This window comes from Macrotis lagotis, chromosome 4 (genome assembly GCF_037893015.1).
Source record: "Macrotis lagotis isolate mMagLag1 chromosome 4, bilby.v1.9.chrom.fasta, whole genome shotgun sequence".
Classification (NCBI taxonomy): domain Eukaryota; kingdom Metazoa; phylum Chordata; class Mammalia; order Peramelemorphia; family Peramelidae; genus Macrotis; species Macrotis lagotis.
In genome coordinates this window covers 252,863,392-252,878,412 of record NC_133661.1, presented here as the reverse complement: position 1 = coordinate 252,878,412, position 15,021 = coordinate 252,863,392, and the positions used below count along the sequence as shown (strand labels likewise).

At 36.2% G+C, this 15,021-nt stretch overlaps 2 protein-coding genes and 1 pseudogene across 5 annotated transcripts in view; 1 reads left to right on the top strand and 2 right to left on the bottom strand.

Moving 5' to 3' along the window:
- Positions 1–15,021, bottom strand: part of LOC141522389 (zinc finger protein DPF3-like) — a 547,867-nt gene that overhangs the window by 133,083 nt on the left and 399,763 nt on the right. The gene's annotated exons all lie outside the window — the stretch shown is intronic.
- Positions 1–15,021, bottom strand: part of LOC141522388 (zinc finger protein DPF3) — a 317,782-nt gene that overhangs the window by 256,699 nt on the left and 46,062 nt on the right. For all 4 annotated transcript variants that reach the window (XM_074235794.1, XM_074235795.1, XM_074235796.1 and 1 more), the window contains exon 2: positions 6,230–6,390. In XM_074235794.1, coding sequence (XP_074091895.1) covers positions 6,230–6,390 — 161 coding nt within the window. The remainder of the gene's footprint in view (positions 1–6,229; positions 6,391–15,021) is intronic.
- On the top strand, positions 11,796–12,728 carry LOC141520372 (putative homeobox protein NANOG2; annotated as a pseudogene).

The window sequence follows — 15,021 nt, the reverse complement described above, 5'->3', positions numbered from 1 at the left end:
TGTGTTCCCTCCTTAACCCATTCCCAATGTAAGTTCCAGAACTACCTGATTTTCCCCAATAACTTCTTCTGTATCAATTTTTCTTTTTATATCTCATTTGTATTACCCCTTTTTATCTCTCCCTACACACTTATTTTTCTTAAAATCACTCCATCATACTCATCTTAACCCATGCGTTTCTTTTAAACTACCCAAATAATGATGACAATCATAAGAGTGCTGCTAATATTTTCATGTATATGAAGTAAATAATTTATCCCAAGTTTCAGCTTTTTTGTGCTGCTACTTTCAGAGTGAATTGAAGGCTGGGGTGGGGGGATTCCGATTTGGTCTTTGGAACAGTTAGATGGCATAGTGGATAGAGCACCGTCCCTGGAGCCAGGAGGACCTGAGTTCAAATCCAGACTCAGACACAATAATTATCTAGCTATGTGACCTTGGGCAAGTCACTTAACTTCATTGCCTTGCAAAACCCAATAAAATAAAGTAATTGGTCTTTAATGTTTACCTTATATTTCTCCTGGATGTTAGATGTCAAATTTTCCATTAAGTTTTTGGGGGTGTTGTCACAAAAACCTGAAAGTGTTTAAGTTCATTAAATATACACTTTTTTCATTTAGTGTTATACTTAACTTTGCTGGGCAATTTACCCTAAGCCATAACCTAGATTTTTTGCTCTATAGAATGCAGCATTCCAAGATCTACAGTAGTAGTAGCTTCAAAGGAATAGCTGATAGGTCTTGTGATATCCTTATTGTGGCTCCATGATATTTAAATTGTTTTTTTCTTGTGGTTTCCAATATTTTCTCCTTAACCCAGAAGCTTTGGAATCTGGCTATGATATTCCTAGAAGTTTTCCTCCTGGGATCTCTTTCAGGTAGTGATTGGTGGATTTTTTTCCTAGAACTTCAAGGCAATTTTCCTCAATAATTTCTTGTAACATTGAATCAAGATTATTTTTTTAATCAAAATTTTCAGGTAGTTCAGCTATTCTTACATTGCTTCTCCTCAATATGGTTTCCAGGTCAGTTGTTTTTCTGATGAGATCTTTATCTTTCAATTATACTTTTTCTTTCATTCTTTTGATTTTGTTTTATGTTTTCTTAAATGTCTTATGTTTCCTTGTCCAATTCTAGTTTTCAAGGAATTATTTTCTTCCATAAATTTTTTATTCTCTATTTCTAGTTGATTGACTTTCTTTTCATAATTTTCTTGATGTTCTGGGGCTATTCTTGTTTTTTTCTAATTTTTCCTTGATGTCTCTTGGTTGATTTTTTTTTTTTTAGTTTTTGTAAGGCAATGGGGTTAAGTGGCTTGCCCAAGGCCACACAGCTAAGTAATTATTAAGTGTCTGAGACTGGATTTGAATCCAGGTATTCCTGACTCCAAGGCCAGTGCCACCCCCCAGTGTTAATTCTTAAGAAATTATTTTCTTCAGTGAACTCCTATACTTTTTTTCCTCATTTACTCAATTCTACTTTTTAAGGAGTTTTCTTCAGTGAATTTTTTTACACCTTTTTTCCATTTGACCAATTCTGCTTTTTAAGTTCTTCTCCTCAGTGAGGTTTTTGGTACCTTTCAACATTTGTCAATTCTGTTTTTTAAGGTATTATGTTCTTCGGGTTTTTTTAATTACTTAGTTTTCTTTTCATGCATTTCTTTTCCCAATTTTTCCTCTATCTTTCTTACATGATTTTTAAAATAGTTTTTGATCTCTTCTAAGAATTCTTTTTGGAGCTTATGTTCACATTTTTTTGAAGCTTTGAATGTAACTGTTTTGACTCTATTGTCTTCTTCTGAGTTTGTGTCTTCATCTCCCTGTCCCCATAGTAATTTTCTATGGTCAGGCTCTTTTTTGTTGTATGCTCATTTTTTCAGCCTATTTCTTTACTTTTAACTGGGTTCTGTTGCTCCCAGGGTGGAGGAAACATTGCCCCAAATTTCAGCATTTTAGTCATGCTATTTTCAGAGCTAGTTGGGGCCATGGTGGGGGGAGGTGGGATTCCATTAAGTTTTCAGTTCTTCCAAAGTAGTGTGATCTAAGAAGTATGGTCACTAAATTCTTGAACTATGCTGAAGTTTGCAAGTATTCATAAGTTCTCTTCTCTACCTCTGCTCCCCTGCTGCAACTGCAAGTGTTATTACTTTTTCAGTCCTTGGAAATGTGACTCAGGTCTCTGCTCTCCTGCAACCACAAGTATTATTGCTTCTTTCTGCCTTGGACCTGACACCAGGGCCCCTGCTTCTTTGGAGCAACCTCAAGCACTCTTTTTCACTTTGGAAATATAACCAGGTACCCTGATGCCCTGTGGCCACAAGCATTAATGTGCCAGAGCTCCTCTTTGCCCTAGGACTATGACTCAGAACTGTGAATAGATAATGCAATAGAGTCCTATACCCAGTGCCAGCAAAGAGTTCCCTCTAATCTCCTTCTCAGTTGTCCAACTCCCTTATTCTCTGCAGATGGAGAACTCCGAAGTTGTTGCTGATGCTGATGCTGATGCTGATGCTGATGCTGATGCTGATGCTGATGCTGATGCTGATGCTGATGCAATCACCTCTAGGACCAGTTGCTAGATTGTCAAGGTGTTATCTATGTTATACTGGTTTCCAGATCCAGCGAGACAGGCCCTTCCTGCTGACTTCCTAAATTGTCTTAAGCTAGAAAATTGTTTCTTCTTAACCTTTGTTTTAAAGTTGTTTGTAAGGAAAGTTTAGGTAAGTTCCTGCCTTTACTTTATCATCTTGGCTCTGTCTTTCTGTTCCATTTATGTTAAAGGAAACCTCCATTCTTCTATTCACTCAAATTTACAACCTACAAGTTTCCCTTGAGTTTCATTTTCAGGCATTCCCAGTGTCCTCTCAGTTTCCAAGTCTCATCAAGTCTACCTCTCTAACATTTCCTACATCTGTCCCCTTCTCTTCACACATAGATTCACCTTCTTATAATTCAGATCCTCAGCATCTCTTGCCTGAATGATCATAATAGCTTCTAATTAATCTCCCTGCCTCTGGCTCTCCTCTATCAAATTCATCCCCCGTATAGCTATCTGTGAATACATATCCTACTCCCTAGAATCTAAGATCCTTGAGAGCAGGGATTGTCACTTCTGTAATTACATTCCCAGTGGAAAACATAATGCCTTAGATGTTTTTTATCACTCAATTGATTCACAATATTCTGTCTGATTCTCAACTTTGCTTCTATCAAAATAATTTGTTCACATTGTTCATTTCCTCCATTAGATTATAAACTCCTTGAGGATAGGAACCATGATTCATCCTATTTTTATCTACAAAGACTTGCACATAATAGATTATCATCATAATCAATAAACATTTATTAAATGTGCAAGGCACTATGCTAAAGCACTGGAGATACAAAAAGAGGCAAAGGAAAGCAATTTAAAACTCAATAGATTCATGTGGAATTGAATCCCACAGTGTGTAGTTTATTGCTGAGGATTTTGAATCCCAGCCATTAGCCTATCTACTCATTTCACACTCCATAACTCTTCATGCACTGATTCACCAGACCTCACCTCACTCAAAACCAAGCACTGACCATTTCTAACACATGACTTGGCCCCTCCTAACAGCTTATCAAAGCATGACAGATCCAAAATACAAAGTATTATCTTGGAAGAAGCATGACTGTCCACAATACACATAGCCATAGAAGAGACTTCCAACAAAACTAGTATTCAAGGAGATTGTTCATGGTCCCTTCTTTGTTTTCTGTGATGAACCCAAGCCTGTTTATGAAGAAGATGTATAGATGACATAGACATAGACATAGACATAGACATAGACAGACATAGACATAGACATAGACATAGACATAGACATAGACATAGACATAGACATAGACATAGACATAGATATAGATATAGATATCCCTGCAATGGTTAAATTATAATAAAAATATTTCAAAACTCAAATGGATCTATAATTATGATGACTCAAAATCAACATAAGAATAATAACACATATAATATGCAGGAAGTAAAGGTTGCTTAATATTTTCCACACAATAGACCTAAAACATAATGGAAAGGAAGGAAACAATCAGAAACTGCTTCCTAAGACTTCTTAAAGGAAACTCCTACCTATGTATGATGTAACAGAATATACAAAACTGATTTGACTTCTTAAGATTAGCAATAATGATGATAATGATGATGATGATGATGATGAGGATGAGGATGATGATGATGATATAATCTCAAAACCTCAGAATTGGGAGTGATCTCAGAGTCTGTTCCTTACTCAAAGCATGAATTACATTTATAGTATCCATAACTATTTATCATTTTAACTACATATGAAAATTTCCTGAAACAGGAAACCTAATACCTCCATCTTTCTTTGTTAGGAAGTTTCCCCTAATTAAAATTTCCTCAGATTTCTACTCTTGGTTCTAGTTCTGTCAAGCAAGATGTAAATTCCCTCTTCCACAAATATTTGAAGACTATTATATTTCCCCTAAATTTTCATTCCTCTTTAGGGTGTACTGACATTTCCAGACTTTCTCTACAGTGCCATAGAAATCTCTTGAAAATTCTTTACCTCTGGACTTCTCACTTTGGAAGTATTCTGCACATATGACCTCTCCCTATAATTGACTTATTCCTCCCATAACCTCTATATGTAGAAGATGGTCCAAGCCAGCCATGTTTTCACTCCTGAGTCTTCCAGTCCTTTACTACCATTCCCTACTCCCCCATCCCATACCACTACCACAAGCACTAAATACTTTCATGTCTTTTCCATTTCTCACTTTTCAGGTTCCTTTTATATGTTGTCTTTCCTTAGTAGACTGGAAGCTCCTTGAAGACAGGGATTCTCTTTCTTCTTGTATTTATATTACCAAAACTTAGCACAGTTACTAGCACATATTAATGCTTTTTGACTTGGTTAATTTTCTTTTTTCAGATCATATATTACCCTATCCTCCCATTGATCCTTATATGTCTTAGTTCTGAATACACCTCAACAAACTGTTCACCCTCCCTTGAGGATAGCCCAGGTCATCAGTATGGTATCCAGAACTGAACATAATCTTCCTGATGTGGTCTGATCAGGGAAAGGCACATTTGGATACTATTCTTTAATCAATTTATTCAGACAAAAGTTTCAGATATAGTGACAGTGTTATTTAGTAGCCTTGAATACAGAAAGACCTGGATTTAAGGCTTGCCTCTAATACATACTGTCTATATAATCTTAGGAGGATCATTTAGCCTCTCTCAGTCTCAATTTCCCCCCTCTGTAAAATAGGGATAATAATACCTCATAGAATTATTGGAGGAACAAAGAAGATAACATAAATTATCTACTTTGAAATTTTTAAAGAACTACTTAATGCTAGATATATTACTATTAATATTATTGATGCTTACATTATATTCTATAATTAATATTCATTATAAGTTGTAAAATAGGTGTTTGAGATATCTCTATACCAATAAAATCATAGGCCTGTACAAAGAAAAGGGGGGAAAAGTCAATTCAATTCAATAAGCATTTACTGAAAAAGCTTTATGACCATCCTGTGCTAGATAATGGGATTACAAAATTAAAAATAAAAGGAACCATCCCTTCAGGTAGAACTCCTAAAAGGAGTTGACATTCTATCACTGAATGGCAATATGTATCAAGATAAATATATACAAAATGCAGACAGAGTAAATACAAAGTAATTTAAAGGGGCAAACAACCCTTAGGATCATCAGAAAAAGTTTGGTTGCTTTTTTTTTTTGATTGCCACATTAAATAAGTTTCTTTTACATGATTTGCACTCTAGCATTCCTTCCCCATTTTGATTTTAGACAGTTAAATTTTACATTTATAGAGTACTACTATTTCTACAAAGTATATGTTTCCATTAGATCTTATGAATGCTGTGAGGTGAGAAGGGAAAATATTATTATCTCCATTAGAGAAATTGAGGCTCAGAAAGGTTAATTGGTGGCCAAGGTCATATAGTTAGTGAGTAGTGAAACCACAACTTGAACTCTATATTCCTGAATTCAAATCAAGAGGGCTCTTTCTATTACGTCAGTTTTCTGGGCTGCGCGCCTCAGCCTATATGTATGTGAGAACATATCACTTACACACTTTAAGTTACATTGTCCTTAGTCCCATTTTTCCTCCTCTATAGATCTTGTAATAGTGCACATGAGCACATCCAAACATATGTGCCCATTTCACAAGTCATATTGCCTACCTGGTCCCCGATGCCTCTTTTCCATCCAGATATAGCAGTTGTTCTGGGCCACGCCAGTTTGGGAGTCAAGGAAGGGGAGACGCACACTCCGTTCAGCACAAAGCCTTGAATTATAGCTACGACAATGTTCGATCGCTTCCTTGTAGAACTGATCCCCAAGTCTGCCAAGAAGAAAAGAGCAGAAACATCAAATCTAATGTTCCTACACACACACACACACACACACACACACACACACACACACACACACACCTACACAATTATGTTTTTGAAGAATTCTAAATGAATATGATCCCATCCATCTTTATCACATCCTCAGAAATAGGTATGGGGTAGGAACCATTTTCTAGTTATGATAAAACCCAAGTAAACCCAAGAGCTATTGGTATCAGAATTAGCCTGATCAGTTAGGCAGTACAATGGAGAGAGCTTTGGTTCTAGAATCAGATGATCTGGATTCACTTACTAGCAGTGTGACTGAGCAAATCACTTCCTTTCTGCCTGTGTCAGAAAATGCATATAAAAATGCTTTGTAGACTTCAAAGCAACATATAAATGCTAGCTATTATTATTACTTTGCTAAGCACTTTTACATACATTTGAAAGGGTATGCATCATTATCCCCATTTTACTGATTAGGAAATTGAGACACACAAAATCCAAAGTCACCCCACTAAGATAGAAATTGGGATACTTTTGTTCTAAGCATGGCCCCACTCCTATGAAGTTCAGTGTTCTTTCTACTACTAGGGTTATTATGAGGTAAAATTGTAAAGGGCTTTGCAAATGTTAATGTATTATATAAATACTAAATATTATTATGTTATCATTTTTCTCTAAAATTAGCCAAGTAACTTAAAAACCCCACTAACAATGAGATTGAGATTCTGAGAATCATCTGTCTTTAACAAAGATTGGTGCATTTGAGGGGAGACAACCAATTGTGCTTCCCATTGTCCATTAAAAATTGTAGCCAACCTGCTATAGGGTTGGGAAACATATCTATTCTAGATATCAGATCAGATAGTAAAAGCAATATTACTCACATCATGTATTTATTTACTAGTAATACAGGGACCCAGGAGGCAGTGTGTCATAGTAAAATGGAGACTAACCTGAGAGTCAGAAAATCCTGGGTTCTGATACATCCTGTGTCATGAGAGGCAAGTTACTCCCTTGGCAAATCCCTCTAAAGATTATAAATTACAGGTGAGCTGATAAGATGCATTGGAGTAAGGGGCTTCATATCAAGAGGTTCATCAAGAGATGAAATTCAGGTCCTAACCCTGAGTACAAATCCTGGCAGATCCTACCAGACTGAGAAAGGTTTAGGTTATTGTTCAGTCATGTCCAACTCTTCATTTTTCTTGGCAAAAATACTGGAGTGGTTTGCCATTTCCTTCACCAGATCATTTTACAGATGAGGAAACTGAGGCAAATAGGAGTTGAGTAACTTAATCAGCGTCCCATAGCTAGTACATATCTGGGGCCAGATCTGAATTCAGGTCGCCCTGACTCTAGGACCAGTCATTCTACCTGTTTTTTCACCTAGAACTAACTCCACAACAGGTTAAAAGGCCATGAGCCCAAGACTGGTCTAAATAAGTTTGGTTGGACAGGAGGATGGACAAAGATGATTATTTTTTTCAGTCATAGAAACTCTAAGCCTAAAGCAAAGAATTAGAATCTTTGCAAGGTAACAATCCACAAATCTCTTAAAATTACATATTTGTAGAAAAGTAACAATGATAAGATCTTAATGATTTTTTTAAAAATTCTAACAAATATATATACATATATATGTGTGTGTGTGTGTGTATATATATATATATATACATATATATATATATATATATATAATATCACTCCTGAGGTTTTTGACAAGAAAAAAAGAGTTCTGATAAAATGGGGCAAATTTCAGATTTCTGTATGTATGGTTCCCTTCGGCCAGTGTAAATGCTACTAATTCAAAGAAACTGTAGTTTTCTTTATTACAATTGACTTGATAAGTCATATTCCAGACACTAAAAGGATATTATTTGTGCAGTTGATCAGAGGTAAAATATGAAAATGACCTTGAAGACAAAAGACATAATAACCATAACTAACTTTGTTCATGGGGTGTAGGAGCAGAGGGAGTAGCCAGTGAAGAGAGAAAAGTGAAGATAAAAATATAACTGCTTAACTATGTATCATTTAAAATACTCTTTTAAGCAGGGGAGGGATAGAGACCAGTTCAAAAATGAAATCACATAATAAATGAACCTTTGTTTTGCTTGCATGTGAATATGAGAATGAAAAAAATAGAGGGAACTGAAGTTTAAGGTAACAGTTTTGGGGGGGGGTTGAGATTTTTCAAGGCAATGGGGTTAAGTGGCTTGCCCAAGGCCACATGGCTAAGTAATTATTAGGTGTCTGAGGTCGAATTTGAACCCAGGTACTCCTGACTCCAAGGCCGGTGCTCTATTCACTGCGCCACCTAGCCACCCAAGGTAACAGTTTTAAAAAAGGAATATCTCAATAAAGGAAGAAAAATACAGTTTAAAATTTTTATACTATTTTTCAAAGTATTAACATAGAATAATGAATAGTGTGGGCATATGCTGGAGTCAAGAATTCCAGGATTCAAGTCCTGCCTGACTATGGAAATATGGACAAGTCATTTAATTTCTTAACTTTGAAACTAAAGTTATGGAGAATTGACAATCTGTATGGTGGAAAAAAGCTTCTACAAGATATCTCCATATAAACAAAATCATAAATCCAGAACCTCACCTCCACCAAAAAACTATTAATAGGCCTAAGCTTCTTAGTGAAACTGAAGCAAACCCCCTTACTTTTACCCCCTTACTCTTTCACACTTCTAAGATATCATTTATAAGCTATCTGATCCTCCCAAAGAGTTATTAATGCATGTGAGTTTTGGCTTCCTTCCCTCCAGGAGGTGCATCCACATTTAATATTCTCAGAATCACAAGGAAATGTACATACATGTATGAAATTCCAATACTATCTCCCAACTAAAGTGTTATCAAATTAAAGCAAATACATATCACACACAGCTGGAAAGAAACAGAGGGGGGGAGGGAAATGAGAGCTTATTAAAATGCTATAAAACCTAATGGCACACAATCTAATGTAATCAAAGTTAGTAATAAGGAAGAAAAGATTGACAAAAGATGAAGAACTAAGTTTTCTACAAATGTTTTAAGTCTACACCGCATTCGCTTAAATTCCTCCTCACCCAAAATGCAGGACCCTCGTAGTGCAACTGAGAACTTTTACAGGAGCCATGGTATTCAGAAGATGAAAACAACCTGGCCTAGATTTCCTTGGCACTAAAACTGCTTGTCCCAATGAACTGCAAGCATTACCAGCTACATCACATCACAATGACGATGAGAGATGAAAAGAAGACACTATGTCCAGTTGTCCAGAACAATCATCTAAGTTCTTTTGAAAGTCTGCCAAAAAGATGTTAGCTACTTAACTATTTAAACACTGGATATTTTGGCTTAAATAGATGAGATGAAACTAAATATTGTATAATTATGGTGAGTAAACTTGGTTCCAGAATAGAAATAAAAAAATGTACCTCCCTCCTTTCTTTGCAGAGATAGGGAACTATAGATATGGAATATTGCATTTACTGTTAATGTATTGGTTAATTTTGCTGAATTCCTTTTTTTCTTCTTTTTTATAAATTCTCTGTTACAAGAGATGATTCCTTGGGTATGACAGGTGAAATCCGAATTAGAGAAACAAAAGTTCCAGCTTCTGAGCATATTGATTTACTAAGCAATTCATTTCAATTGCATAATAAATTCGGACCAGGCCTTCTCAATTTAGCACCCCAAATACAGGGGAAGACAGATATTTTTTTACCAGGCAATGGTAAGACCACACAGCTAGGTAATTATTAAATGTCTGAGGTCAGATTTGAACCCAGGTACTCCTGACTCCAGGGCCGGTGCTCTATCCACTGAGCCACCTAGACGCCCAAAGACAGATCTTTGGCATTAAAAAAATTATGATATAAACCAGGATACAAGATTAGATAATCTTATTTCTAATTAGAGGAAAGATGAAGGATTTTCCAAGTTGGGAAGGAAGAAGATGGGAGTTTCAATCAGTTGGGAGAGGACAAATGAGTTTTGAGATCCTTCCTTTTCCAGAATTGGGAAATGCTGATTAATTGCATCTACCTTCATTTTATGAAATAATTGAAAATTTGTGCTATTTATTTTCCCCATGAATGATTTGCAGAAAAACAACAGGATAGAGGATAATACATGTGGGAGCCCAAGGTGAAGTCAATGTTCATAACATGGAATCTGATTGGTTCTATCTATCCTCACACCAAACCAACACCATTTTGTAACTAGCATTCAATCTATTTTTGACAGAATATGGGTAAGGGAAGAAAGATATTCAGAAACAAAAGTAATATTTTGCTCACAATTGAATATATGAAGTAGGAAAAAGAACACTGTCTTTGGGATCATGAGTTCTGGATTTGAATCTTACTTCAGACACTTAAGTGATTCTCAACAAGTCACTTAAACTCTTAGTCTCAGTTTACTTATCTGTAAAATGAGAATGATGACATTTGCACTACCTACCCCAAAGAATTATTATGAAGAATGTACTTTGTAATCATTAAATGATATAGAAATATAAGTTAACTATAAAAATATAAGCAATTTAATAGAAATAGATTATAAGTTAAAAGACTTAGATTTTAGTCCTAGTAACTTACATGAAAGGCAAATGACTTATCTTTCAGGATCTGTTCCCTCACATGTGTGTAATATGAGTTAGATGAACTAGTTGGTCTCAAAAGATCTTTCTAAATTTAAATCTATGATAGATAATTTCTGTTAGTTCTCATAGCCTAGAGTTCTCTAATTTCATTCAAAACAAAACCCCTTGGGAATGGGAAAGGAGGTGAGAAAGAATGAAGGAAAATTTCCAGTAAGCATTTTCCTGCAATGTGGATAGCATACTTCCAACAGAACAATCCAAAAGCAGAAAATGAATCTGCTTAAAGTGAAAAATAAAATTGTAAAGTACTTATAAATTATGAATTTTATCTTGACTAATCATAGCCCTCTTATTTTACAGTTGAAGAATCCAAGGCCTGCAGAGATTTAATGACTTGTTTAAGATCTCAGACTATTTGATGACATAACCAAGATCAGATCAATAGCATTTATTATAAAATACTTACAGGCAGTGAGGTGATACAGTAAATAGAACACTGGGCTTGGAATCAAGAAGATTCATCTTCCTGAGTTCAAATTCACTTACTAGCTGAGTGACCCTGGGCAAGTCATTTAACCCAACAGGTCACAGTTTCCTCATATGTAAAAATGAGATGGAGAAGGAAATGACAAACAACTCCAGCATCTCTGCCAAGAAAATCCCAAATAGGATCACAAAGAATTATACACAACTGAAACAACAATTACAACAACAACAATGTGCTAGGCACTATGTTAAATGCTAAGGATACAAAGAAACACAAAATGGTCCTTGCCCTCAAGAAAATGACATTCTGAAAAGCATGACCTCCTGCTCTCACACGCAGCAATGCTAGTCCTGCCGGCCCGAAGGTAATACTGGTTGCCCTTACAACACCTGGATCTCCGTGTCCCAGACAGAGCCATTTACCTCCCCAGGCCCTTACTCTAATTTCCAAATACAAAGTCCAGAAAAGCTCCAGCCAAACACAATTTCTCCTGCTCCTCCTTCATCCGTGGATATGTTTATTCAAGATACTCCTGACTCTGCTACTAGCCCAACTTCAAATAACCTTTCATCCCAGAACAAGGCCAAGATCCATCAGGGAAAAGAAGATCAGAACCTTGTGAAAAAACCCAAGATGAGGACAGTGTTCTCTCAGGCTCAACGAAATGTACTCAACAGTAGATTCGTGGAGCAAAAATACCTCAGCCCACGGCAGATTCAAAATGTGGCTGAAAATGTGAACCTTACTTATAAACAGTTCAAGACCTGGTTTCAGAACAAGAGAATGAAGTCAAAGAGATGGCAGAAAGATACCATGTGGTCAAAGAATGGCAACAGTATGGTTCAGAATGGATCAGCTGTTGGGGAGTACATAAGCTTCTACTCTCCATTTCACCAGGACTACATGATGAATCCTTCCAGAAACCTGCCAGGATGGAACAACCAGACTTGGAATAACCAGTTCCAGAATAGTGGAGAGGGCTCCTACCAGCACCAACAGTTGCTTCAGTACCCCTACCCTGCCAATGACTTGGGAGCCTTTGGAAATAATACTAGTGAGTCCTATCCCATGAAACAACAGACTACTATGAGTTTTAATAACCTCCACACCATGGAATATCTCCCAAGCTACTCCATGAACATGCAGCTGACCCACAGCGAGTCAGAAGAGAACTATTACTACCAGCAAGCCAGTAATGCTCAAACACAGTTCTTAGATTCCAGTGGAGTACCTATATTTCAGTCATAATCTGAGCAGTTAATTTTTTCTTCACCCCTGATTTCCTATCTTTTTACTGTTTATGTGACTGCTTTGGTTGGCTGATTTATTTGAGTAAAGGCATCTCTTACATGCAGAGAGTCACTACCCTCTTTAGATTTTACTGGCTGGCTCCAGATTTAAGCATTGTTGGACTATATGTACAAAGTCCATAAGTTTCAGAATCCTGATCTAAAATCACAGAAGGAAAGCCATTATCATTTTTTAAAAAAGTTATGAAAAATCATGTATTGGGAAAAGACAGGGTGGTGGGATTTGTTGATGCCTTTGTGGTTTTTTTAAACAAGGTCTTGATAAAGTTATGATTAAAGCTTATTGTCTTTCTAGACTTTAATTCTTAATATATTCTTTTAAATAAATATAGATAAAAGCTCATGCTTGTGCCCTCCATTTTGAGATTCCCCAATTTATCCCTGTAAATATGTCTTGTTTGTACAATTTCTGCTTGTTCTTTTTCCCATTAAATTGTGAGCTCATTTGAGGACAGAAACCATATTTTACCCTTCTTTGTCTCTGCTGTGCTTAGCACAGTGCCTTGAAACATAGGAGGCTCTCTAATGTTCATTTGACATGGCTTGGCTTTCACTTTTTCAATACAAAAAGCTAAAAAAGGAAAAAAAAGAAAATGACATTCTAATAGGGAAGACAACATGCAAACAAATCAAGTAACTATGCACAATTAGGAATTTCCAGGATAAATTAGAGATAATTTCAGGGGAAGACCCTAAAATTAAGGAGGAATCAGGAAAGATTTCCTACAGAATATAGGAACTTTATCTAAAACTTGAAAGAATCTAGAGAAGTCAAGAGGCAGAGATGAGAGGGGGGAAATGCCAGGCATGAGAGTTGGGTAAGAAAAATGCTGAGAAGAAGCATCTTGTGCAAGGAACAGGAGGCCTGTATCATTGAAGAATATATCTAAGGGAGTAGATATAAGAAGACTGGAAAGCTAGGAAGGGACCAGGTTATGAATGGCTTTAAAATATAAATGAAGGACTCTATTTGACTATATAGATAATAGAGGATGACATGGTCAGAGCTTCACTTTGATAGCTGAGTGGAAGAGAGATTGATTTGCAATTCAATGTTGTTTCCAGCACACTCTAGGACCACAAGATAGATAGTTCAGTGACTCACAATAAAATGGAGGGGGCAAAGTAAATATATATACATATACATATATATATATATGTATATCATTTCTAGACAAAAACTATTGTACTTTAAATTGTGATTGTTCAATTGTTCTCAGTCATATGTCTGACTCTGCAATCCCATTTGGGGTTTTCTTGATAGAGATTCTGGACTGGTTTGCCATTTCCTTCCCCAGCTCATTTTACAGATGAGGAAACTAAGGCAAAGAGGGTTAACTGAGTAGCCCAGGGTCACACAGTTAGTAAGTATCTGAAGCCAGATTTGAATTCACAAAGAGGATTCTTCCTGACTCAAGGCCTGTCATTCTATCCACTCTGCCATCTGGCTGCCTATGGGGCTTAAGTACTCTTCATTCTAATGATAAACAACATTAATAGTGACAAATATGACAAGAGGGAGGAAACTCTGTATTTTACAGTGTCATCTTCATATGAATAATATTCTAAGTAAATAAATAGTAGTAATTCTCTACAAATCACAAGTCTATTAAAATCAGAAATGACTGCAAAAATCTGACATCCAACTCTCCAGTCTATCGAAGTCTCCAGGGAATTCTCTTGGTAAAACGGGTCAAACTAGATGAGATTCTAAAATAAAATTTTAAAGTCTCTTGCATAATATTAATGACAGCAGAAGAGTTTTAAGCCTCCTTAGGAAGTCTGAGTAGTATGTTTCAATAAGGCAATTAGCCAAAACTTTCACTTAGCCCCTTTCTTTTGGAGAAAAAAGATAGGAAGCTTTTCTTCCTCACCTGTGGGGAAAAAATTAAAACCAAGAAAAATCTGTTCCCAACATGTTATTTTTACAATAAACATAACTTCTCCTAGATAAAACTGATATTATATCTGCATGAAAATTTCAGGTACATTAGGAAGTAGTAAAATGACACCTTACAAAGCAAGGGGATGGGGTGTCATAGGCAAGGCCAGATATGGATCACTATCATCTATCAGCTCTCTGTTCATCCCCATCCAAACAAAAGAGGCTGGGTTACCTGGGAATGATAGATGACTTGAGTTTGAAGATGTCACCCATCAAAATGACATGTTCTCATCAGGCTACTCAAAGTTGTGATCAGTAAACAAGGAAGGCCCATAAAAAGTTGCTG